The 22,763-nt window shown below is 41.3% G+C and overlaps 2 protein-coding genes across 6 annotated transcripts in view; one reads left to right on the forward strand and one right to left on the reverse strand.

Moving 5' to 3' along the window:
- Positions 1 to 65: 65 nt before the first annotated feature.
- LOC120875301 (GSK3B interacting protein) lies at positions 66 to 21,147 on the reverse strand. Of its 4 annotated transcripts, XM_040257089.1 has the most exons (4): positions 20,449 to 20,491; positions 18,494 to 18,588; positions 5,884 to 6,142; positions 66 to 1,942 (listed from the first exon to the last, which is right to left on the reverse strand). In XM_040257089.1, exons 3-4 carry the CDS (start codon positions 6,139 to 6,141, stop codon positions 1,781 to 1,783), a joined length of 420 nt encoding a protein of 139 aa, XP_040113023.1. In that variant the 5' UTR covers position 6,142; positions 18,494 to 18,588; positions 20,449 to 20,491; the 3' UTR covers positions 66 to 1,780. The 4 variants fall into 4 exon arrangements, with proteins under 4 accessions (XP_040113023.1, XP_040113025.1, XP_040113022.1 ...); XM_040257091.1 differs by lacking the exons at positions 18,494 to 18,588; positions 20,449 to 20,491 and adding an exon at positions 21,124 to 21,147; XM_040257088.1 differs by lacking the exon at positions 18,494 to 18,588 and having other exon boundaries at positions 20,449 to 20,524.
- The window catches only part of ATG2B (autophagy related 2B), a 77,671-nt gene continuing 75,533 nt past the window's right edge, over positions 20,626 to 22,763 (forward strand). Inside the window, exon 1 of one of the 2 annotated variants that reach the window (XM_040257084.1) lies at positions 20,626 to 21,286. In XM_040257084.1, the coding sequence (XP_040113018.1) occupies positions 21,125 to 21,286 (162 nt within the window). In that variant the 5' untranslated portion in view covers positions 20,626 to 21,124. The remainder of the gene's footprint in view (positions 21,287 to 22,763) is intronic. The other variant, XM_040257082.1, reaches the window with a different exon arrangement.

A 22,763-nucleotide genomic window follows, 5' to 3' on the forward strand; every position in this document is an offset into this window, starting at 1 on the left:
AAGGCTTAATTTATCTGGTTAAAGTCTTTAAAAAATCTAAATAAAATGAAGGATTTAATAACTAGTGGAGGTTTTAATATCTGTAGTTTTATTAATGTCTTCTCTCTCTGTTGCTCTTTCATAGTAATATCACTTCACAATGAAATGGAACAATATGGAATTCAAAAATGGAAGCTCTTGGAATCAAATATTTATCACAAAATGAACACTTTCAACTTTAAACATACAATCACTTTTCTCCATACTTAACTCAAAATTAGTAAACAGAATTTTATTCAAACTGTACAAATACCCTTTACATTTAGCCTGAGATTAAGCATGAGAAAGTTCAAGCTGAAGTTAGACTTCATTACCCAAACACTTAAGCATGTGAAAGTAAAGCTGAGGATGAATATTCATTTGTCAAACATAATTTAAGCATTCCGACTAACTCTGACAATGAATAATGACCCAAACCAAGCTTTAAACTTGCTCTGGTCTACATGATCTTCAAGAGTCTAAAAGTACTATTGTTTAATAATGATTTATAAAAGTCTTTAAATGACAAATTATGAAGGTATGTCCAGATGCAGAATTTTAGTTCAACATTTGTATAGCTGCTGCTTTGACTAGTATTAAAAAAACAACTTCCCAATTCTTAATATTCAACATGTACTTGAAAAGATGTAGCAGCATGGTATAGTTTATTTTATTATAAATATTAGTACCTGTAATAAAATATAAAATACAGAGTCTCCCTTTTTCAAATAGTAAGTCTCTGAATGCTTCATTCATCCTTTGGTTTCAAACCTATACAATGCGCTCCTGTGACATTGTAGATTTTGCATCTAGACAGAACACTGTACATCTGTTGGGAAGGAGGGGTGCTGTGGGAATACCAAAGCACCACATCATACAAAGTAAACGCTGAAGCAAAAATACTTTCTGAATATATACTGTACATCATGTAAATAGACATTCATAAGAAGAATCAACACAGGCCAAAATATCATTTTCTAGGAAATCAGAATCTCCTTTCTTTTAAATCACACACGCTGAAGATGCTTTTTGTTAGGAAGAGAATGGAGCCTGTTCCTGTATTTGTTTATGTGCTTAAATATCTTGGAAACAAGTAATTGTTACATTCATTTGCTAACGGTTTGTCCTCTTCGTTGGCTGGCTGTTGCAAACAAGGAATACAGTACTATTTCAGTACCTGTATTTCATGTAAATACTAGCTATGTAATATATAATGAACTCATTTTTATCAGTCCATATTAATAATATAAATAGATTCAATGAAGCAGTGAATTTAAAAATTTGTGCCGGGGAAACTAGTTGATAATTTGTTTCCAATAAGGCTAGTAGCAAGATAATTACTACAAAGTTAGTCTGAGCTAGTAGTAAACCCCTGATTTAGCGAGCTGAATCAAAGTCTGAAGTTAGGTCATTTTATTTCCTCTATTACTGTGCAAATCTAGAATTTCCTAAGTAAGAGACAGTGCTGGCAGTCCTGTAATAAGCGAATGAAATACTGCTTAGGTTTCTGAAATGCAGAGATACTATATGAAGAAATCTGAATGTCTTAATGATGGTGTCACAGCAGTGACCTTAGGATTTCCTAAATGAATCAGAAACTAAGAAAGACAATTCAATAATCAAAAGCCTATATGTGAAGCAAAAAAAAAAAAAGATACAAAATCAAAGATGCATTTTCTGCTATGACCGTATGCAGCAGTTTCAAGCTGTATGTCAACCTTGTGTACCAGCAGCAGCCCCCTCTAACAGGAAAAAAGCTTAGTCATGACTGTCCCTCTCTTTTCAAAGCTTCCAGTCTTTGAAGGAGCGCATTTCCAAATGCTTCGCGGTACGCAGGGCTGAGCGTATCCAACAGGGAGTAGACTGTTTCGTGGTAGGGAGTCTGTAAATGATCATCCACCTGGTCGAAAGCATACCCTACCACCTACGAGAAAAATGCAACAGTGAATTAAATAATCAGATTTCATCTTGGTACAGAAAGCAAAAAAACCACAAGTTTTTACATGGGTCATTCTCTAATGACATTATGCATTTTTCAATTAATAGTTAGAATACACATATTTTAAATATCCATACAACCTATAATATTTAAGCAATTTATAACATAAGGAACATCACCAGCAAAATGCTCTCACTAGTTTCTTCTCAAAATTTAAAAGGTTTGATTTACCCACTCTTGATCCTGAAAATCATGAGAAACGCTGGGCTGGAAGAAGCACAAGCTGGATTCAAAATTGCAGGGAGAAATATGAATAACCTCAGATATGCAGATGACACCACCCTTATGGCAGAAAGTGAAGAGGAACTAAAATGCCTCTTGATGAAAGTGAAAGTGGAGAGTGAAAAAGCTGGCTTAAAGCTCAACATTCAGAAAACCAAGCTCATGGCATCTGGTCCCATCACTTCATGGGAGATAGATGGGGAAACAGTGGAAACAGTGTCAGACTTTTGTTTTGGGCTCCAAAATCACTGCAGATGGTGACTGCAGCCATGAAATGAAAAGACACTTACTCCTTGGAAGGAAAGTTATGACCAACCTAGATAGCATACTGAAAAGCAGAGACATTACTCTGCCAACAAAGGTCCGTCTATTCAAGGCTATGGTTTTTCCGGTGGTCATGTATGCGTGTGAGAGTTGGACTGTGAAGAAAGCTGAGCGCTGAAGAACTGATGCTTTTGAACTATGGTGTTGGCAAAAACTCTTGAGAGTCCCTTGGACTGCAAGGAGATCCAACCAGTCCATTCTAAAGGACATCAGTCCTGGGTGTTCATTGGAGGGACTGATGCTAAAGCTGAAACTCCAGTACTTTGGCCACCTCATGTGAAGAGTTGACTCACTGGAAAAGACCCTGATGCTGGGAGGGATGGGAGCAGGAGGAGAAGGGGACGACAGAGGATGATATGGCTGGATGGCATCACCGACTCGACAGACATGAGTTTGGGTGAACTCCGGGAGTTGGTGATAGACAGGGAGGCCTGGCGTGCTGCAATTCATGGGGTTGCAAAGAGTCGGACACGACTGAGCGACCGAACTGAACTGAACTCATCCTGAAAACACAGAGTTGAAAAAGCTATACAAAAACAGTATTTCATTTTCCTAGTCTAAAACATATTTCTACTTAATTCTATACATACTGAGGGCCTTTTTATAAAGACACTATAATAATTATATTTACTATTATTAATAGTACTGTGGGGCTTTTTTATTCTTATTTTAAAAAATTATTTCTGTATGACTGTACCAAGTCTTCATTGCTATAAGTGTGTTTTGTCTAGCTGCAGTCAGCGGTGGCTACTCTGCGGGTGCGGCGTGCGGGCTTCTCATTGTGGCGGCTTCTCTTGTTGCAGAGACTAGGGCTCCTGGCCTACAGTAGTTGGGCCACACTGGTTCAGTAGTTGTGGGACATGGGCTTAGTTGTCCCATGGCATGAGGAATCCTCTTGGATGAGGGATGGAACCTGTGTCCCCTGCATTGGCAAGTGCATTCTTAATCACTGGACCATGAGGGAAGTCCCTATTAGTTCCTACTTTTATCATTATTTATGTGATTTGGGCTTTTTTTTTTAAATAAAGAATTCTAAAATTTACTTATAGTTTTAATTCTGGTTTATAGTTATAATTAGTTTATAATTGTTATAATTAGAAATGCCAGTTTCATGTTACTAATACATGACTTATCTGCTCAATTCTGTGAGATAAAAGGGAATGTTAACCTGTGTGTGTGTTTTTCCTGTTTGTTTTTTCCTTTAAACACAGCTAAAGCTTTTTTTCCCAACAAGATTATAAGACTTATACCCTGGTTCACCAGCACAGTGTAGGGCAAAATCAACGTCAGTTTTGCTGACTTCACTAAAGCTTGTGAATTCCTCATACAAACTCTAAATTTTTATGACATCTACTCATGCCATAGGAGATGCATGTTTATGCTAGGAACAGAAGCAGTGCTGTTGTTTCTAATGAAAAGCAGAGGCAGACACCTAAGGAAGATGAACTGCACCACTGTGGAACCACGCCCTGTCTCAGTCCAGCCTACAGCATACTATGATTCTATTTGTTCCTCTCTTATCCCTGATATCTGTGGTCTTCCTGGGAACAGGGATCATGTCTTATTTACATGGTTTGATGTCTCATTTCTGACACAGGATAGATAATAAATGTCAACTGAATCAGACAGAAAAAAATAAATATTTGAGTATCTACATGCCAGGTTTTATAACTGACCCAGATCTTTGTGCAAACTTTATTCACATAACATCCCCCAAATCTTTTATCAGCTTTTATTTTATTTATTTATTTATTTATTTTTTATTTTACTTTACAATTCTGTATCAGCTTTTGTTTTAAACCTCCAAGTTACAGATAAAGAAGCAGGGACTCAGACTGACTGACTCACCCAACGTCACTCAAATTCAAAGATTTCTAACTGTCAACAAAACCTTTCCTACCTCACCAGAATTAAACAGTGCCAGAGAAAATTAATTTACCTAGGGTTATTTATTTCTACTTTTGCTTTACCTATTTCTATTTAAGGTCCACTTCTAAACACTGCAAGTTTTGGGTACAAATTTAGGGATTTAGGAAGGGAAGCATAAAGATTAGTTAATTCCAGGATTATTCTCAAAGCCAAGATGCAGCTGTGTGGGAAATGAGAGTAGTTACAACTCAGGTTTCAACGTAAGTGAGCCTCCACCAGGGGATACACAGAACATGTGACTCACACACATCTTATGGAAACTGAATCCATTGAAATAAAGAGAGGGTCACATGCTTGTTTAATGTATCACATGACATTCTTACTTGCTTAAACCATGTACTCTACTACTTCGTGATCCTGTGCAACTTTGGGAGAACTACTCTTAATGGATTTAGAAACAGAAAAGTCAGAGATTTCTGACCAAGCTTGAAGGCTATTTATTTATTTAGGATGTACCGTGTGACTTGCAGGATCTCAGTTCCTGACCAGAGGTTGAATTTGGCTATGAAATCGCTGAGTCCTAACCACAGGACTGTGGGAATTGCCAAGGTTAATTAGTAAAGTTAAATACACATTAGTAACATTAAACTAGACATTTCTAATGTCCATTCCTTTGTTCCACAGGTTAAAAAAAAATTTTTTTTTTTAAATGAGAAGTTGTTCTCAGGTAGTGCTTTCTATTATTCTAAAGTCAGGATTCTGGTTTAAAGGATGTAGAGAGGTCATTCTGCCTAGAAAAGCTTACATGTAATAAATGGAAATTTATTCTTGGAAATTTGGAGGCAGAGCATTCTGCTGTGACTTAATTCTGATCTAACAGCTAGTGAATGGTGGAGTCAAGTATGATCTATCTATTTCTCTATGTATGGCTGAGCAGCTTCTGGGATCTTACTTCCCTTACCAGGGATCAAATCCGAGCTCTCAGCAGTGAAAGAGTGGAGTCCTAACCACTGGACCACCAGGGAATTCCTTCTAGTATGTTGTTTTAGTAGAAGAAATATTTATAGGAGGTGGAAGAAGATTCAACACAATGACTGAAAAATTCATCCAGTGTAGATAATGCATAATTTTGGTAGACATGCTTAGCAAGAGATAAGAAATCAGTTTATTTGGGGGAAAAGAGTTACAACAAAATACTCAGAATCAAATCTGTTCTCCCCCACCCCCGCCCCAAAATCCATTCTTATGTTGACTGAAAGACTTCAGAATTAATAAAAAAATTCCTAGGGGAAAGAAAAAAAAATTTTCTTAAAAAAAAAAAAAAAATCTTGGAAGCTACTGGGTGTCAAGTTCTCGCCTAAAACTCTTTCTCATTCCCTGAACCTTTTGGATCAAGTGGTAAAGATGTTTTGTTTTGTTTTGTTTTTTTTCTAAAGGGAAAAGGGACTTACCCTGAGCCCTGCTTCAGTGAGCTCCAGGCAGTATCTGTTCCTTTCTCTTGTTTCCACATTGATATAGGCCACATCGTCTGCACAGCGCAGAGTTTTTGAGACAAACATGGTGTTAACAGCAAAGAGAACATCATTTACAACTGCTTCGGCTTCCAGCCTCATGTCTTTCATATCAGTTCCTTCAAAGCCATTAAGCTCAGCCTCTTCTTCAAATCCTGACACGCCGCTCAGCTCCATGGGATTACAGTCTGTTTCCATTCTGCAGAAAACCGGGTATGAAACAGGCTTATAAAAAGATATTCACACATTAATGTTTGATTAAAAAGCAGTTGTGCCTTGCAACTGCCATTGATTAGAAAATATAATAAGCTAACAATTTTTAGGGAAAATATTGCCTAAAACCATTTTCAGTAGTTTTTCATAGCAAAACTACAGATACTTACAGTTTAAAAAAAAAAAAAAAAATCTCCACTTCTTCCCAAAAGGTTAACTCCATATTGGTAAGAATTCAGAATATTAATTTCTAGCTATATCAAACAATGCCAATGTAAAAATCTTAGTACCTATTTCTTTACAAATATGAAGGATGTTTAGAACTGGATTGCTGAGTCAAAGTACATACTCATTTTAACCTTCAATAGATACTGCTGATTCACCTTCAAAAAAGGCTGCATGATTGATACTCCACCAACAGAGTATGAGGGACTGAGTTCTTTTTCACGGCACCCTTTCTGACTCTTTTTAATATTTGCCAGTGTGAGAGACAAAGAATATGCATTTCTTTGATTAAACAACTTTTGGGCTATTTATAAGATTTTTTTAAAAGGTATTTTGTATGGTATATTTTTAGTTCTAAGATCATATAGCTGTGAAAAAACAAAACAAAACAGAAATAGTAATGAACTAAAGTTGCCTTAAGTCAGAGCTTAAGTCTTTACCTACTACAGGACACTCTCAATAGTTCCTTTTGTGACTTCCGGATTTGCAGTTTTGCCTAAGAAGCAACCTGCCCCATTTCATGATTACATTTTAAAGCCCTCTAAATCATCTTCTGAATTCTCATTCTCTGTCTCTATAGTTAACTCTCTGATTGGTCTGGAATTTATTCTGTATAGCTTTATTTTCCAAGTGAATAGCCTACTGTCCCAATACCACTTACTGAATAACTACTTTTTTTTTTTTTTTTACTGTTTGCTTGAATTGGCTCATATATTATACTTTCAAAAATATTATTTTCTGTGTTTACTCGATCCAGTATTATTGCCAGTCTGCTTCTGCCTCTCTCTTCTGTGACCTGTGGAACAGTTGAGGACTGTTAAAAATTCAAAATATATGAATAAGAAAAGTGAATAAATGTGAGACTGCTTTGGAATGTAAAAACAGCTTTTCAGAATAAGATATAATTTCTTTTCACCAGTAGACTTTATGAAAGTAAATTAAGATTTTATTTTTCTTATATGGATTAAGCATCCACTGACCTAACTGTAGGACGATTCTTCAACTTGCTAACGAACACTTATTTGTACTGTTTGTCTATTACTTTACAAATTCCATCCCTTTTCCTAAAGTTACCAACTTGTGCTCTAGTTGTGTAATATTCAAAATTAGTGGTTCTCAACTGTGGCAGAAACCCCATCTCAGAGACACTGAATCAAAACCTCTGGGAGATATTTCTGGGTATTTTTTCAGAGTTTCTGGGTGATTCTACTGTCACGCCAATGCTCTGAATTATTAGCAAACCTCTTAAGGGACCAGAGTTTCCATAACTGCAGGTTATTTGCATATTGTAAAAGTCAAAACTATTTGCTAAAGACAGTTTATGATAAACTATGTGAAGCTATTTCAAAAAACTACTTAGCAAATGTACAAATAATATAATCCTTCAATCCTATTTCAAGTAATGATATGTTGTAACTGGCCCTTTATCTTGTTTCCCACAATACTTGACAGAATTAGTCACTAACAATACAAGTTAATTATAAATTTATCAATTATTGCTAGAGGAATTTGTTAGATAACTGACATCTCACATTGACTTACTACATATGAAAGTGAAAATATTTGATTTTCTAAAAATCTCTCCCTTCTCTAGAAATAATCATTATATTCCTTAGTATTTTACTTGGTTTTATGTATAAGAAGTAAGTCCATTTTATTTATTTATTTTTTACTAAGTCAGGTTTGAAGATTTTGAAACATGCCTGTCTACTATAAATCTCTTAATATCCTGAATGCCAGACATCTTTATTTTGCTCAAGTAATCAAGTATCTCAATTACAGATGTCAGAAATAATAACTTACATGAAAAAGATGTTTACATGAGAAAGCTTGACAAGAGCCAAGCTTTTAAAGAGTTTAATTCATTGCAACTAGGACCACAAGGACACGGAAAGCTGAAGACTCCAGTACTAGAATGTAAGAAATCCTCACAGGCCAGTAAAGCAGGTCATCAAACTGTTGTGGAGTAATCAGCACCAAGGGGGCAAAAAAAGAGAAAGACACCTTTCCCAAGACTGTGAACTTTTAGATGTTTCTCTGAAATGCTTCTGAATGATGCATAAAAGAGCAGACATATCCAGAACTTTCAATGATACATATAAATCGATAGATTTTCATATTGAAGCATTATACAAGTTAATAACATTTTAAGCTATCATTATTTTAAGGTATTATTACAATTATCTTTTGTTGGTTATGACAAGCTTTTGATTATTCATCAATATCATTTCCCCTTCCAAATAGTACCCAGATTTTTCAAGGGGAATTATAATACCTCCCCTTCCCCTACCGAGTAGAGTAACCAATAAATTTGAGCAAGATTGACCCCAATCCCATTTGAAGACTGTCCTGAACTTAACACACAGAAATCTTCCCAGTCACTTTCATGCAGAATAGTTTGCAGCACCTGGCCCCAGCTGCTCCTGCTACGTACCCCAAGATGAGGGAAATCTGAGGATGATGCTGACAATGGGAAGAGAACAGAGGCAAGAGATGCACAGAGAAACTAAGCCAGAGCCCTGATGCTGCCCAGTCTTTGCGCTTTTCAGTTAGTGCAGCCAATAAATTCCTGTTACTTTACTGGCAACTGAAAGCATACTGAATTAGGAGCCTCCCCCAAATGAAAAGAACTCATAACCCAGCTCTGCAACAGCTTTATAGAGAGGTTTAAAAAAAACCCCCAAAAACAGCCCTGGGCTTCGCTGGTAGCTCAGTGGTAAAGCGTCAGCCTGCCAATGCAAGAGACTGGGGTTTGATCCCTGATCCGGGAAGACCCCACATGCCATGGAGCAACTATGCTCGTGTGCCACGAGTACTGAGCCTGTGCTCTAGAGCCCAGGAGCCACAACTACTGAGCCCACACAGCTCAACTACTGAAGCCTGTGCATAGAGCCGTGCTGCACAAGAGAAGCCACCACAATGAGAAACCCACGCACCGCAACTAGAGAGAAGCCACTGTTCGCCACAACTAAAGAAAAGCCTGCTTGGCAACGACGACCCAGCACAGCCAATAAATAAATTTTTAAAAATATTTTTTAAAAAAGAAACCCTGATATTTTTGTACCTGTTATGTAGAAAGTGCTTAGTGAAAACTTTGTAGAATATATCAACATGTGTATTAGTTTCCTATTGCTGCTGCTAACAAATTACCACAAACTTAGTGACTTAAAACACAAATTAATTGTCTTATGATTCTGGAAGTGTGAAATCTAAAATCAAAGTGTTGGCAGGGCTGCAGTCTTTCTGGAGCCTTCAGGGGAGAATCTGTTTCCTTGCCTTTCCAGCTTCCAGAAGTCGCCTGCATTTCTTGGCTGCTGGGCCCTTCCTCTGCTCTCAGAGCACATCGCTTCAGTCTCTGGTCCTGTGGTCATACCTCCATTTTCTCCTGTGCTCCCTTTTATAAGGACCTTAGTGATTGATTATAGTGGGCCCCGCTGAATATCCAGCATATTTCCCCAGCCGAGGCTTAGGGTTGCTGCTGCTACTGCTGCTAAGTCGCGTCAGTCGTGTCCAACTCTGTGCGACCCCATAGAGGGCAGCCCACCAGGCTCCTCTGTCCCTGGGATTTCCCAGGCAAGAGTACTGGAGTGGGGTGCCATTGCCTTCTCCAAGGTTTAGGGTTAAGGAACTACAAAGTTCCTCTTGTCATAGCAAGTAATATAGTCAGTTTCCGGGGACTAAGACGCGGACATCTTTGCGGGGGCGGCAGTGGGGGGCGGTCGTCATTATCCTGCCTATCATTGTCCATATCCTATAAGCAGGGAAAGGAGTATACAAGTAGGCAAAGAGTCTTCATTTTCTGACTTTCCTTTTTGGAACAGTCATAAGTTACTTTCAAAAGGAGTACTTGTCCAGTCCACTGCCTTCTTTGGGAAGGTTCCTTACTCACAGGATTCATGATCTGTATTCTGTTAACTCCAGCACCATAATCACAGAGAAACGTACTGGGGACGCCTGTTTTATTTAAAGCAGTATTTCGAGGCTGGTAAGGAGTTTATGTATTGTCTTGAATCAGGAGCTCTGTTCAATTACCTGATTTGGATGGTGACTGGCTCATCCAACCAGATCCTCTCTAGAGGAGTGAACACAGAGCCCAAAACCATGAACCCAGTGTGTGATGACAGGAGCCATGGAAGCGCAGCAGGGAGCCTTATGGATGGGGCACTAGAGAAGAGGTTTCTACATTTTGATTATACATCCCAGTAACTAAAAGTATTTTGAGCAGGTACCTCATTATATGTGTATTTATTTATATATACTACCACAATTAGCCTATCAAAACACAGAAACATGAATTTTCATATTTTTACCGTCTCTTTAAATTCTTATTTCTATGTTTTGAGTTCTTTACCTGAGCTGTCTAACACAGTAGCTACCATATGTGGCTTCTACTCACTTGAAGTCTTACAAGAGTGGCTGAGGAACTGAATTTCAAATTTTATTTAATTTTCATTCATTTAAATTTAAAAAACCAGTGGTTACTGTATCAGGTAGCACAGGACTAGACCTCTGTGAATACTTGTGGATAACACAATGAATTTGTTGTTGTTCAGTTGCTAAGTCCTGTCTGACTCTGTGGCCCCATGGAATGCAGGATGCCAGGCTCCTCTGTCCACTCTCTCCTGCAGTTTGCTCAGATTCATGTCCATTAAGTTGGTGATGCTATCTAACCATCTCATCCTCTGTCGTCCCTTTCTCCTTCTGCCTTCAATCTCTCCCAGCATCAGGGTCTTTTCCAATGAGTTGGCTCTTCGCATCAGGTGGCCAAAGTATTGGAGCTTCGGCTTCAGCATCAGTCCTTCCAATGACTAATCAGGGTTGATTTCCTTTAGGATTGACATTGTTGAAAAAAGTCAATAGACATAAGGTACTAAATTCAGCTTATTTTATATATGAGTAGCCAGATTTGGAAACAAGCATGTTAGAAAATCTATCTTAGCTATTCTATGGAGGGAAATTAACCACCAGTGTTTCAAATGGTAAAAACTAATGAATTATTTCTAGTTTTTATTCTTGTCAATTTAGACTCTATGTATCCAGCATTTTTCTAAGCCTCAGAAGATTAATTAAATACATTTACTGATAGTTCACAGCCTCATTTGGGATATATGACAAGCACACCAAATATGTACACAAATATTAATGCCATATACATGCAACATAACATAAGAAATGTATAATTAGAGAACACAATGATATGCCTTGGTCCTCCTACAAACTTACCACTAAACATGTATAAACTTGGGCTGGCCATACAACCTCAAAGGGTTCATGGTTTTCTTGTTTATAGAACAAGGGGGAATGAACAGGAAATTCTTGACTGGTTTTGAGAGCTCTGACATTCCATGATTTACTACATAATTGTTAGTTATTATGGAGCTTGACTCATGAAAGGTCAGTCAAAACTGGGCTTGAGTGAGCGCAGATGAAGAGATATTAATAGGCAGAGAAGACCTGAGAGTTGTGAAGGATTCTTCGGAGGGAACAATGCATAACCAAAATTCAGGGAGTGCCAGGAACTGTAAGCAAACTAACTTAGGTAGCCTACAACAAGGAAAGTGCTGAGAGAGTAGTTAATGTGAATGGCCCAATTTGAGAGGGAGCTAATACCTAAAGCAACAGAATCTGATTTTGATATAATTGGCTGTTTTAAGCTCTTGACAATGGGAAGAGCAGTGTCTTTAAAGTAGGCTTCCTGTAAGCAGCAAATAGTTTGGTCCTGCTTTTTCAAACTGATAATTCTACTTTTAATTGGACTGTTTAGACCATTTATGTTTAATATGATTACTATGATTGATGTGGTTACTATCTCTTTTGCTGTTCTCTATCTCTCCCACCTGTACCTTATTTCCTTTTCCTTATTTTTCTACTTTTGAACTGATCACTTTTTAGGATTCTACTTTAAACCTATTGATGGCTTTTAACTCTTTGAATGTTTTTGGTGGTTGCTTTAGAGTTTACAGTATACATCTTTAACTTATAATATCTTCAACTGTTCTTTTTTTAATTTAGAATTAACTTCTTAGTTTCTTCTTTTTTTAATTTATTTTTATCTGTGCTCATTTTTTACTCTTTTCCTCTTTGTGTTTCACTTTGAACAGTTTCTATTGCTATGTATTCACATTCTTTTCTAATCTTTTTTTGGGGGGGGGGCAGTATCTAATCTCTTCTACTTGGGTCCATCTTAAAAAACAACACAATTTCCATGTCTCTTCTTAATTTGTTCAAATTTTTCTCTATTTTTTGAACATGTGGAATAATTGTAATAAATGTTTTAATATCATGGATATTTCTGGGTTAGTTTCAACTGATAGTTTTTCTAGTTGTTATGGGTTGTATACTGCTCTATTTAACTTATATGCAGAGTACATCATGAGAAACGCTGGACTGGAAGAAACACAAGCTGGAATCAAGATTGCCGGGAGAAATATCAATAACCTCAGATATGTAGATGACACCACCCTTATGGCAGAAAGTGAAGAGGAGCTAAAGAGCCTCTTGATGAAAGTGAAAGAGGAGAGCGAAAAAGTTGGCCTAAAGCTCAACATTCAGAAAATGAAGATCATGGCATCTGGTCCCATCACTTCATGGGAAATAGATGGGGAAACAGTAGAAACAGTGTCAGACTTTATTTTTTTGGGCTCCAAAATCACTGCAGATGGTGATTGCAGCCATGAAATTAAAAGACACTTACTCCTTGGAAGAAAAGTTATGACCAACCTAGATAGTATATTCAAAAGCAGAGACATTACTTTGCCGACTAAGGTCCATCTAGTCAAGGCTATGGTTTTTCCTGTGGTCATGTATGGATGTGAGAGTTGGACTGTGAAGAAGGCTGAGCACCAAAGAATTGATGCTTTTGAACTGTGGTGTTGGAGAAGACTCTTGAGAGTCCCTTGGACTGCAAGGAGATCCAACCAGTCCATTCTGAAGGAGATCAGCCCTGGGATTTCTTTGGAAGGAATGATGCTAAAGCTGAAGCTCCAGTACTTTGGCCACCTCATGTGAAGAGTTGACTCATTGGAAAAGACTCTGATGCTGGGAGGGATTGGGGGCAGGAGGAGAAGGAGACGACAGAGGATGAGATGGCTGGATGGCATCACGGACTCGATGGACGTGAGTCTGAGTGAACTCCAGGAGATGGTGATGGACAGGGAGGCCTGGCGTGCTGCAATTCATGGAGTTGCAAAGAGTCGGACATGACTGAGCGACTGAACTGAACTGAACTGCTCTTTACATGCCTGATATTTTTTGACTGGATGCCAGACTTCACGGAGTTTACCTTGTATTTGCTGGATATATATTTTTTATTCCTATAAATATTATTGAGCATTGCTCTGGGATGCAGTTATCTGTGAAAAGCTTGATCCTTTCAGGTCCTGCTTCTAGGCTTTTTAAAGCAGCAGTAAAACTGATTTAGTCTCTGGTTAATTGTTTCCCCACTGTGGTGGTAAAACCTTTTTGGGTATTCTACCTGATGGTCTATGAATTATGAGATTTTTTTTCATTCTGGGTGAGAGGAACGGGAACTATTGCTGGTCCTGTTTGAACTCTGAAAATTCCTCTAATTCTTTTGGGTAGCTTCTTCACACCTAGTTGTTGATCAGTATGTTTAGCTGCAGACTGGAGGGGATCCTCTGTATATATCCATGGCACTCACTAAGAAGCTGTCTACCATCTAGTACTCTTTCCCAGCTGCCTGGCCTTCCTGGATTCCTAGCTTCTTATCTTCAATTCAGGCAGACTCCTGGGTTCTACCTGGGCTTCTCCTTCCAAGGCCATGCTTAGAAATTCTCTCCAGGCATCACTGTCCTTCGCTGCTTAATGTCCAAAATCTTAAAACCATTGTTTCACGTATTTCTGCCCACTGTTTTGATTCAGGTGGAAGGGTAAATCTGGTCCCTGTCACTTTATCTTAGCCATATGTAGAATCCTGTTACCCAGTTTTGAGCTAATTTTGCAATCTTATTTTCCAAATTTTATTTATTTGGCTGTACTGGGTTTTAGGTGCGGCATGCAAACCCTAATTGCGGCATGTGGGATCTAGTTCCCTGAGCAGGGACTGAACCCAGGCCCCCTGCATCAGGAGCTTAGAGTCTTAGGCACTGGACTTCCAGGGAACTCCCTGCAGTCTTATTTCATCAGTTCTTCTTTCATTGATTTTCGTCTCGCTTGACTTTGAATCAACTTTATCATCTTGTTTGTTGTTTCGTCAATGAGTTAATTACATTTTTGACATATGCTTACTATATATTTGTATAAGACCCATACTATTTTACTTAAAAAACTGTAAGGTGGAGTTAACCACTATATCCTGCTTCCTTAGAATTTGTTTTGATACTTCTGCACATATCATACTTCATGGCAAATGGAGGTCTGTGGTTTGACTATCATGAGCACAGTGTCTGGCATAAAGCAGGTCTTCACTGAATACCTTCTGAATGAATAAACCAAAGAAAAAGTACTTTCTGCTTCTCAAGCTATAGTACTTAAGTTAGCTCCGTGACATGGGGCAAAAAGCTACCGGATAAACATGGTAGACACTTCTGGAAATATGTATCACTGTTAAAGTAACAATATTATGAAGTTTGATGCAAAATTGCCTAAAATTTTAAAGCATAATGGCAGTTTCAAGCCATGTCCTCTTTAGGTTGGGCTTTCCCGGTGGCTCAGTGTAATGAATCCACCTGCCCCTGCAGGAGACACGGGACAGTCCCTGGGTCAGGAAGATCCCTGGAGAAGGCAATGGCAACCTTCTCCAGGATTCTTGCCTGAGAAATCCCACGGATAGAGGAGCTTGGCAGGCTACAGTCCCTGGGGTTGCAAACAGTCAGACACGACTTAGCAACTAAACAATGACAACAAAGCTAGTTTAACCTTTATTTTCCATAACACATAACATTTAATGTTTTCAAGAGCTCTGAGATGTCTATTTTGAAATTAAAATTTAAGTCAGTATCACTTGCAGCATTACTAACACACAGTACTTGTAATTTAGATAAAAACGGCTTATTTTTCCATTTATACACTCATTTATAAAATCACTCTGCACCCTACTTTCAACAAAGACACACATACACAACCCAGTAATAATAAAAAATCAAGCCAAGTGCTTCAGATGATTAAGGAAGAAGGTGAGGTAAAGAAATACATAGTGTTCATTTGAGAAGTGTTTTTTTTTCTCTTAAGATTTAATTTAATTAGGCAGCTCATGAATCAGGCAGAATTCCATCTGGCAACAAGAAGTATACTCCTGGAGAACTTTTTTAAAACTGTAAATAAGCAACCAAACTACAACCCCATAAACAACCTTTCCTTCAAAACAAGAAACTAAATGAGATTTCTAAAAAAAGACTAAAAAATGAATGCTTAACCACCAAAACCAAGATAACACTGGGAGCTAGCTTTTTGTTTCTATATAACCCTCTAGGTTATATAGAGGATTGGTACTGTATTTAATATAAGGTACATTCTAGCTAAAAGAGATATAGACATATCTAAAGAGATAGAGAAATAGAAAACCTCTTTGTTTTCCATTTAAAATTTGGCTGTCTACCAGACTCTGGGCAATATTCTGTTGCCAGCACCTTCAAAAATTGGAATACCTTACAGGCGATTTTAATCTGGTACATTGCATCACCTTGCATAGTTTCCAAATGATTCCTTATAACATCATACATAAATTATTTAGGAACCAGCTCTTACTTCATCCGTTGGTATATTTGGGGGCTGTGTTAGTAGTTTGGGGAGAATTCATGAAACTAGTTATCAAGATATCTAAGACCAAGATATCAAGATCACAAAGTTCTTTAGTCTCTATTTGTTAATTCAGTAGACTTTGTTTCATCACAAATTTACAGCATCAAAGAGCCAGCAAAAGACTGTAGATTTTTCCTTGATGGCAAAAGAATGGGCCTAGAAAGAGTCATATATACAGCATAATAAAAGAACAAGGCCAGAATGATTTCAAGGCAGTATACAGACATGAAACTTATATTTTGAAAGAAAGTTTGATTTTTCAGTTGCCATTACAACAGTCAGCTGAGGGCTAGAATGTAGTATCTTAATCATGGTCACAGTTGACCCTTGAGCAACACAGGTTTGAATTGCACATGTCTACTTATGTGCAGATTTATTTTCAATAATAAATACTGCAGTACTACATAATCTGTGCTGAGTGAACTGGCGAATGTGCAACTGTATATTTAGAGAACTGACTGTAAGTTATGGGTGAATTCTGAATTTTGGGCGGGTTGGTGTCCCTAACCACAGTGTTGTTCAATGGTCAACTGTACTTTCATTTGTATCACACAGCACAGTCTGGAAAAATCCTATTGTGAACAAGAGGTGGCCACATGGTGTGACGGTTAAAGGGCTCTTCTGAACAGACTGATCAGGGCTAGAATCTCAGCTCTGTCACTTATTCGGAGACTTGGGGAAAGAGATATCAATCCCTCTAGTCACACATTCCTCCTCCCCAAAATGAAGCCAACGAGAGCATCTACCTTAAAGGGATCCCGACAGAACTAAATGAGTGAATATGCGGAAAGCGCTTAGCATGGTACTGGGCACAGTAAGCAAGAAATATTATGTTAACTATTATACATTAAAAATAAAAGTACTTACATATCTTTAAAGAAGAAAGATTGACCTTTTTTAAAAAATAAAAATATTTATTTGGCTGCGCAGGTCTTAGTTGCAGCATGTGGGATCTAGTTCTCTGACCAGGATCACAGCTGGGCCCTCCACACTGGGAGCTTGGAGTCTTAGCTACTGGACCACCAGCGATGTCCCAAGATTGACCTTTGACCGAAGCTCTTTGACTCCAAGTTCAGGGCTCCTTGGGCTTCCCTGGTAGCTCATTCGGTAAAGAATCTGCCTGTAATGCAGGAGACCTGGGTTCAATCCCTACCTCAGGAAGATCCCCTGGAGAAGAGAACGGCAACCCGCTCCAGTATTCTTGCCCGGAGAATTCCACGGACAGAGGAGCCTGGTCACAAAAGAGTTGGACACACCTGACTGACTATCACTTCCACTTTCAGGGCTCTTTACAGTGTGTGGCGTGGCTATGGCTTTGGCCTTTTACGGCTCTGAGAAGCATGTGACACGGAACACTACCATCTTACTCCTGTCACCTCAGGCACAAGTCTTACAAGGCCAAAATCATCTCAGCTTTTCTTTTATTTTACATGTTAACATGGATTCCTTGCAAGGATGATTTTTTTGTCATGACCATTCAGCCTCTGGTATGTAGCCTCTGACCTGTTATTACAATGTTTGGTTGCTAATTACTTTCATCATCCTCAATTAATGATTAACTGTTAACACTTTGTGATAGTTCTTTGTCTTTGATAAAACATAAAATGCTGTTAGGATGAGTTTGTACCCTATTTGAACTAGAGGTGGAATTAACGACAGATCTTAAACCTTAACAATTTATGCTGAATTTCTCCTAGAAAGCATAAAATGGACCCAGCAACACACTTAACACTTTGAAAACAGTATGTTTGTTTTTACAAAATCTCCCAGTTTTTATTTTCCTATTCTGATATTTGAAATTTCACACATTCTGTGGACAGTCTGAATGTAATTCTATATTCCAAAAAGAAATCAATTATTTAACATTTAAATTTGAAAAGTAAACTCTGTCCATTCATCAAAAGTCTGGTTCAAACCTCCCCAAATCTTAACTCCTTGTCAGGCTGGCTCCTGCACTTTCCTATTATTTTGTTTCTTCTTTTCTGGGAAGCATTATAATTATTCATAAGTACAGTTTCTTATCTTTCAAATATATCCAGAATCCAACTGTTTTTTCCCATCTTCACTTTTACCACTCTCATCCAAGCCACTGTCACTTCTGCCGGAAAGTGAAAGTCGCTCAGTCGTGTCCAACTCCTTGCGACCCCATGGACTTATACAGACCATGGAATTCTCCAGGCCAGAATACTGGAGTGGGTAGCCGTTCCCTTCTCCAGGGGATCTTCCCAACCCTGGGATAGAACCCAGGTCTCCATTGCAGGCAGATTCTTTACCAGCTGAGCCACAAGGGATGCCCTAGATCATTGCAATATCTTTCAAACTGGCCTTGCTTTTTCATCTCTGGGCCTCATACCTCCATATAAGTCTATTCTCAACACAGCAGTCAGCACGATCTTGTGAAGACTTTAGCCAGGTTATGGTACTGCTTTCCTCAAATGCATTCACTGACTGAGTAAAAAGGCAAAGTCCTTATAGAGACTGCCCCCTCACCCCCAAGCCTCCAGCTTCTCCTCTTTCCTTCACTACCTCCCGATGTTCCTTGTGCTTGCTAAGCATCTCTTGCCATAGGGCCTTGCACTCTATTCCCCCTGCCTGGAAAACTCTTCCTGGCATCACTTACCTTGCTCCCCAGCTTTTTCTAAGTCTCTGCCAAAATGTTACCTATTAAACAAGAGAGGCTTTCCCTTATTCCCTATATAAAAGTGGCAAATCTGTCTCCTCTCCTTTGTATTTTTTCTATAGCATTTACTACTGCATATATTTGTTGTTTGCTTCCCCTCCCTTCAATAAAATGTAAGCACTCCATGAGGGCAGGGGCTTAATCTGGTCACTGCTGTACCCCTCAGCACCTAGAACAATCCCTGGCACACAGTAGACAATCGATAAATATTTACTGAATAAAGGAATGCCCCCTTCACTATAGATCATAGCTCCCTCAATTCCTCTGTACCTTAATTCATACATTCATTTTTACATGCTCATCTTACTTCCTCCAGTTCTTCGAGTCTGTGCTCGTGACCACATATTCTTCCATGTTACTCCTGATTTAAATCAAAATAATGGGTATCTTCCCATTATTTTGGCTCAGTGGTCAAGAACCCGCCTGCCAACGCGGGTTCGATCTCTGGGTCGGGAAGATCTGGAGGAGATGGCAACCCACTCTACTATTCTTACCCGGAGAATCCCATGGACAGGGAAGCCTGGCGTGCTGCAGTCCATGGGGTAGCAAAAGAGAGGGACGGGAGCGACTAAACAACAACAATCGGGACCCTACCGAAATCGTTTAAGCATCCTAACAATCTCTGGAGATAAGACATTACTAATATGCTTAAGAAGAGGGCGTCAGAGGATGAGAAGGTGGATGGCATCACCGATGCAACGGACGTGAACTTGGGCAAACTTCGGGAGATGGTGAGGGACAAGGAGGCCTGGCTTGCTCCAGTCCATGGGGTCGCAAAGAGTCGGACACGACTGGGCGACTGAACAACAATAACAACACGCTTAAAGTTGGCAAAGACTCAGACAGGGCGGGCGGTGGCCGGTTCAAGGGGCCTCTTGAACAAACGCCGGGCTAACAAGAGGCGGGCACAAGATTCTAACCCGGGACACCTGGCTTTCGGGCCACCGAACACCGAACGACACACGGAGGCCTCCTCGGGGTGGACCAAGTTGCGAGTCGGCTCCGCCTCTGCAGGAGTTGCCTCCTAAAAGGCAGAAACAGGATTGCGCAGACTGCCAGACCAGCACAAGTACTTTTGCCCAGGTCTCCGCGGGGTCGGAAGGCTTTGGCATGGATCCGAGAAAGCGATTCTGCCCACAAACGCCTCGGAAACTCAAGTTTTTGGGTGTGTGCTGGCGCAGCACACCGAGCGATGAATAAAGCGCTTTGGAAGCTGCAAGCCACCAGACAAGACGGTAGAGAAGAGGAAGCTTCGGAAAACAATACCTGGACGAGGCGGGCGACGAATAACTTGCTGACAACGGGCACCGGTCAATAACTGGGGGTAGGGTTGAGGGTGGGGGAGGGCAGGGATGCTCCCGAGAGGCTGCAGCCCTTTCCCGGGGAACCGGCGGCGCCCCGAGCGCCCGTTTCCTGGGTCCGAGTCTAAGGTGAGCGGGAACGGCCCAGGCCAGAGCCACCCCCAGAGCCCCTCAGCCCGGGCACAGGAGCCCCTTCTGCAAGCCGTCCCCTCACGGCCTGGTTCTCCGCGCCGCGTCCCCCACAGAAGGCCCTCGGCTGATCCCCGAAGCCCGCCCGGTCGGTCGGCCGGTGGCCGGACGCCCGCCGCCGGCCCCGCGCCCGCTCACCTGCGCGTCCCAAGTCCTTCGTCTCCTCCCTCCCCCGGCGACTGGAACCGACCCGCGGCCCCGCCCCCTGCCCTCCCCGCCCTCGCCCCGCCCCCTCGGAGCCGGAACTGCTCCCTTCCGGGCCCTTTTCCCCGCTTCCCCGGCCCCCCCAGTGTGGCGTCACTTCCGTCTGTGCCCGGCGGCGCGCCGGCTGTCGCGGTCTCGCGCACGCGCCGAGCCGGGAGCGTCCCAGGGCCGGGAGCGCGCGCCCCGCGGATGACAACAAATTTGTCGTGCGGCCGCTGTGGAGGTGTCCGCCTCACCGTGGCCTCAGGCCCTGCCATCTCCCCGCGTGCTCTCTTGTACCCTCTTTCTAGTGCCGAAAAGGACCCTCCTCGGAAACCCCCCCGGGCTTGGGGCTAACGGGGACTCCTCCGCGACTTGTCCCCGCCAGGCCTAGCGCGAGCGGCGCCGCACAGGCGATGGGGTCGCCCTGAGGGAAGCCCGGCGCCGAGCGGCCATGGAGGGGCCTCCCCGGGCTTAGGCTTCGCCGAGGCCTGGGCAGGCCGGCCCCGGGACCCGAGGCGCCGCCGCCAACGCCGCCGCTGCCCCCACAGCGGCCTGGAACCGGAGCCTGGCCGGAGCCCCCAGGCCGGAGCCGCCCGCAGCCCTGCCGGTCCAGCTGCCAGCCCTCACCATGCCTTGGCCGTTTTCGGAGTCCATCAAGAAGAGGGCCTGTCGGTACCTCCTGCAGAGGTACCTGGGTCACTTCCTGCAGGAGAAGCTGAGCCTGGAGCAGCTCAGCCTGGACCTGTACCAGGGCACCGGGTCCCTCGCTCAGGTCCCCTTGGACAAATGGGTAAGAGGTGCTGGCGGCCAGCCGGGTTGCAGGGAGGGAGACACAGTCTCCTCAGGGCGATGTGAACCAGTGTCATCGAGGACGGGCGACGTTCCGCCCCTCCCTGGAGGTTGTTTGGCTCCAGGTAGGGTAGGACTCCGAAAAATGTGTTAACAAGTGTCGTTCAGTCCGTTTCTAGCAAGTTTGCCCTTCCAAATCACGTGTTCCAGAAACTTAGCAGAGGTAATGGAGTCCACACTGTGGCAATCAGTGGAATCCGTGGTTTGGGGTAGGGGTCTGTGAAGCTGGCTGAAAGGCGTCCATGGAAGGAAGTGACCCGTGCTCTGCTGCCCCTTTAGGGTAGGAGGGATCTCGGAGTTGTGTGCAGACAAGTCGTATTTCGTGGGATGACACTCCCCGGAAAGACCGAGGGTGGGGAGGACCTGCGGGGATGTCAATGCCTGGGGTATTCCTTTATTTATTTGGGGTTCGTCGCTTTCACCCCGCGGCCTCAGTCCAGCGTCTGGCATAGAAGAAAGTTAGGTCCCTTCTGCCGGTTTGTTTGCTTTGGATCCTGTAAAGGCCAATCGCCGGATGGTCGTGTGGCTCTAAAATAGGGATGCTTGGTTGTGCCTGTTTGCTTCACTGTGACAGATCGTAAAAGCAGGTGTTGCAAAAGCGCTGAAGCTGCACTCTTAAAAACCTGTCTTCTGCCTGTCATCCAGAGGTGGTGCATTGACTCATTAACAGGTGATTCCTTGCACCTGCATCCCTGTTCTCAGCGCGTAGTACTTTACTTCATGTGTATTTCAGCTTTGAGTTTGGCAAGAATGAAGGGGCTCTTCCACGTTCCCCAGCTCTTTATTTGTTCCACTAGAGTTTGCTGCTCACAGTTTGAATGGGTTTTACTGTTCTGAAGTATCACTGTTCTGTTACTATTTTAAAACCTTTCCAACAGGGTTTACATTAAGGAAATTATCAACATAGGTGACTTTGCTGTGGTAATTGGGCAAAAGAAAAGGAAACTTTTTTTTAGTGTAAGTTGTGTAAAAAGCTCAAGTGTTTTGTTTTTTCCTTTTATGTAAAAGCATTTTAACATAGTAATGACTTCCTTAGTCATAGAAACCCAAAAAACTCACATTATGGTAACACTTTATTATGACTGTTGAATGAATTTGTACTGGTATAAATAAGTATATAATTTTATCAGCAAGTGGATGACCTCAACTAGGGAGAGTACACACAGAATAGTGGGAAGAATCCTGGCTTGAGTAACGGAAGGACCAAGTCCTCCTCCCACCCTCCCAGGCTAGCTATGCTGCCACAGTTATCACAGTGACAGTGTATATAGTAATTCACCTGAGTTCAGTAAATATTAATGGAGTATCCTCTCCATGCCAGGCACTGTGTCAGGGAACTCCATTGCCATAATTCTTAGCAAAAGATAGGGATTCTGATGGATATTTTAAAATTCATTGACCTGTAAGTCTGTCCTTTT

Source organism: Oryx dammah, unplaced genomic scaffold (assembly GCF_014754425.2).
Source record: "Oryx dammah isolate SB20612 unplaced genomic scaffold, SCBI_Odam_1.1 HiC_scaffold_16, whole genome shotgun sequence".
NCBI classification, from domain to species: Eukaryota; Metazoa; Chordata; class Mammalia; order Artiodactyla; family Bovidae; genus Oryx; species Oryx dammah.

What these genes read in the sequence shown, in the direction of transcription:
- LOC120875301 (XM_040257091.1), bottom strand. Translation starts at nt 6,141, where the DNA reads ATGGAAACAGACTGTAATCCCATGGAGCTGAGCGGCGTGTCAGGATTT. An exon ending in TCACTGAAGCAGGGCTCAGG is followed by an intron (nt 1,943 to 5,883) that starts GTAAGTCCCTTT and finishes TTTTTCTCGTAG; the next exon opens with GTGGTAGGGTATGCTTTCGA.